The sequence below is a fragment of the Nerophis ophidion genome, linkage group LG26 (genome assembly GCF_033978795.1).
Source record: "Nerophis ophidion isolate RoL-2023_Sa linkage group LG26, RoL_Noph_v1.0, whole genome shotgun sequence".
Classification (NCBI taxonomy): Eukaryota; Metazoa; Chordata; class Actinopteri; order Syngnathiformes; family Syngnathidae; genus Nerophis; species Nerophis ophidion.
The window spans coordinates 2,368,260-2,370,759 of record NC_084636.1 but is presented as its reverse complement, the minus strand read 5'-3'; the positions used below and the strand labels follow the sequence as shown (position 1 = coordinate 2,370,759).

The 2,500-nt window shown below is 45.4% G+C and overlaps 1 protein-coding gene across 2 annotated transcripts in view; it reads left to right on the top strand.

Annotated features, from left to right (window-relative positions):
- The window catches only part of LOC133543310 (artemin), a 91,982-nt gene that overhangs the window by 86,779 nt on the left and 2,703 nt on the right, over positions 1-2,500 (top strand). For both annotated transcript variants that reach the window (XM_061887800.1, XM_061887799.1), the window contains one exon: positions 1,780-2,500. This exon is cut by the window's right edge and continues 2,703 nt beyond it. In XM_061887800.1, the coding sequence (XP_061743784.1) occupies positions 1,780-2,192 (413 nt within the window). In that variant the 3' untranslated portion in view covers positions 2,193-2,500. The remainder of the gene's footprint in view (positions 1-1,779) is intronic.

Here is a 2,500-nt window from a genome sequence, read left to right as displayed (position 1 = left end):
AGTCAAATTAATGACTTACTGTTAGTAGGCGTTTGCAATAGGTGTTTGAAAAAAAAGTGTTAAAAGTGGGGCCACATGCTGACTTATGTTCAACTCATCATGCTTAAATTATTACAGCATTTGGGAAGCCAGTAGTTGATTTTTAATATGTAAATGTTATATTTTTATCAACATGTGATAGCAGGGACCCTGCCATTCAAAACTAGGCTGCTACATTGCTAATGATTCATGTAACTATAGCTGAAAGAATAGTACAATAGCAATAGGAGAGACTGTTCATCCCTGAACACCATGGAGTTCATGTAGGATCAACTATCAGAGACAGCGTCAGGAAACTCTTCATTTAACATCATGTCCTTTTTTGCTGCTTCAACACAGCTCAATCAACACAGAAAAAGGTCAAGTGAAATAACTTAGTTGTTAATTGTAGGTCAACAATGATTGTGTTTCTCTCAGACAGACAGGGCTTTGCTGTCCATAACACAAAATGAGCTAACGTTACGCTAACAGCTAATCAGCCTTCACCTCAAGGACTGCGAGCGAGCTGAGCTGACGTTTTTGTTTCTAGAACGTCAACGGGCTCATAGTGATGTTACCAGTAGTTGACTTGGAAGTGTTTAGTATAATTTGGGGAGAGTCTGCATTATTATTATTATTATTATTATTATTATCATTATTATATATAATTAATATATAATATTTAATTATTAATAATTACAATTGGTTATTAAGAGTAAATTCGACCCCTCCCATGTTTACTTCCGTGACGACCTCCTCATGATATTGTGAAAGTCCAGTCCATAGTGGATCTAACATAATAGTGTGAGAGTCCAGTCCATAGTGGATCTAACATAATAGTGTGAGAGTCCAGTCCATAGTGGATCTAACATAATAGTGTGAAAGTCCAGTCCATAGTGGATCTAACATAATAGTGTGAAAGTCCAGTCCATACTGGATCTAACATAATAGTGTGAGAGTCCAGTCCATACTGGATCCAACATAATAGTGTGAGAGTCCAGTCCATAGTGGATCTAACATAATAGTGTGAGAGTCCAGTCCATAGTGGATCTAACATAATAGTGAGAGTCCAGTCTATAGTGGATCCAACATAATAGTGAGAGTCCAGTCCATACTGGATCCAACATAATATTGTGAGAGTCCAGTCCATAGTGGATCCAACATAATAGTGAGAGTCCAGTCCATACTGGATCCAACATAATATTGTGAGAGTCCAGTCCATACTGGATTTAACATAATATTGTGAGAGTCCAGTCCATAGTGGATCTAACATAATAGTGTGAGAGTCCAGTCCATAGTGGATCTAACATAATAGTGTGAGAGTCCAGTCCATAGTGGATCTAACATAATAGTGTGAGAGTCCAGTCCATAGTGGATCTAACATAATTGTGTGAGAGTCCAGTCCATAGTGGATCTAACATAATAGTGTGAGAGTCCAGTCCATAGTGGATCTAACGTAATAGTGAGAGTCCAGTCCATAGTGGCTCTAACATAATAGTGAGAGTCCAGTCCATAGTGGCTCTAACATAATAGTGTGAGAGTCCTTAAAGTGTTTTAATAAATTCAAAATATTGAGCAGCTAAAATGTGCCAAACAAAACATGTGCTTTGCTTTAAAGTGAATAAAGTAGTATTCCTTGAAATAAAACAATAATTCACACTCATCTTGACCTCTGGTGTCTCTCACACAGTTATGTGGTCTCCCTGCTAGTGGGAAGTAGTAATTACCATTTTAAAACTAGACGTGTGGTGTGTGTTCTAGAAGAATGGACGCTGCTGCAGGAAGAGGACGCCCCGCATCAGAGCAGGTGGCGGCGTTTCCCTCACAACGCGGACCTGAGCTCGACTTCCCGGCGGAAGCGCAAGAGGACCAAGAGCAGCCCGGACTGCCGGCTGGAGAAGAGGCAAATGCGAGTGCGCGACCTCGGCCTGGGCTTCGACTCGGACGAGATCGTGCTCTTCAAGTACTGCGTGGGCTCCTGCCACGGCGCCCGCGGGAACTACGACCTGGCGCTGAAGGCCCTGGTGGCCCAGGGGAGCGTCTCCGGGCGCAAGGTCAGCAGCCAGCCCTGCTGCCGGCCCAGCCGCTACGAGACCGTGTCCTTCATGGACGCCCACACCATGTGGCAGACCATCAGGTGGCTCTCCGCGGCCGACTGCAGCTGCGTGGGCTGACCGGCCGGCGGACGCTTCTACGGGGATGTGACGGAACCTTTCACCGGGGCCGGAGTGCGGCGGTCCTCACAAAGACAGGATAAGGAGCCGAGGGACACTCGAGCTCTTGTCCAAAGCCTAGAGGCTGGCCAGAGTTGCTCCTGGAGGGAGGCCACAAAGCCGCCGTGGCACCGCGAGGATTGTCTGCCGCCAGCCTGGATTTAGAGCGGCCTGCTTTGACTCCTCCGCCAAAGCGAAGACCCCCTCAGGCAAGACTTTGAAGGACACCCCTTACTGCTGATGTTTTCACATGTTTGGTTGGCGTGGCA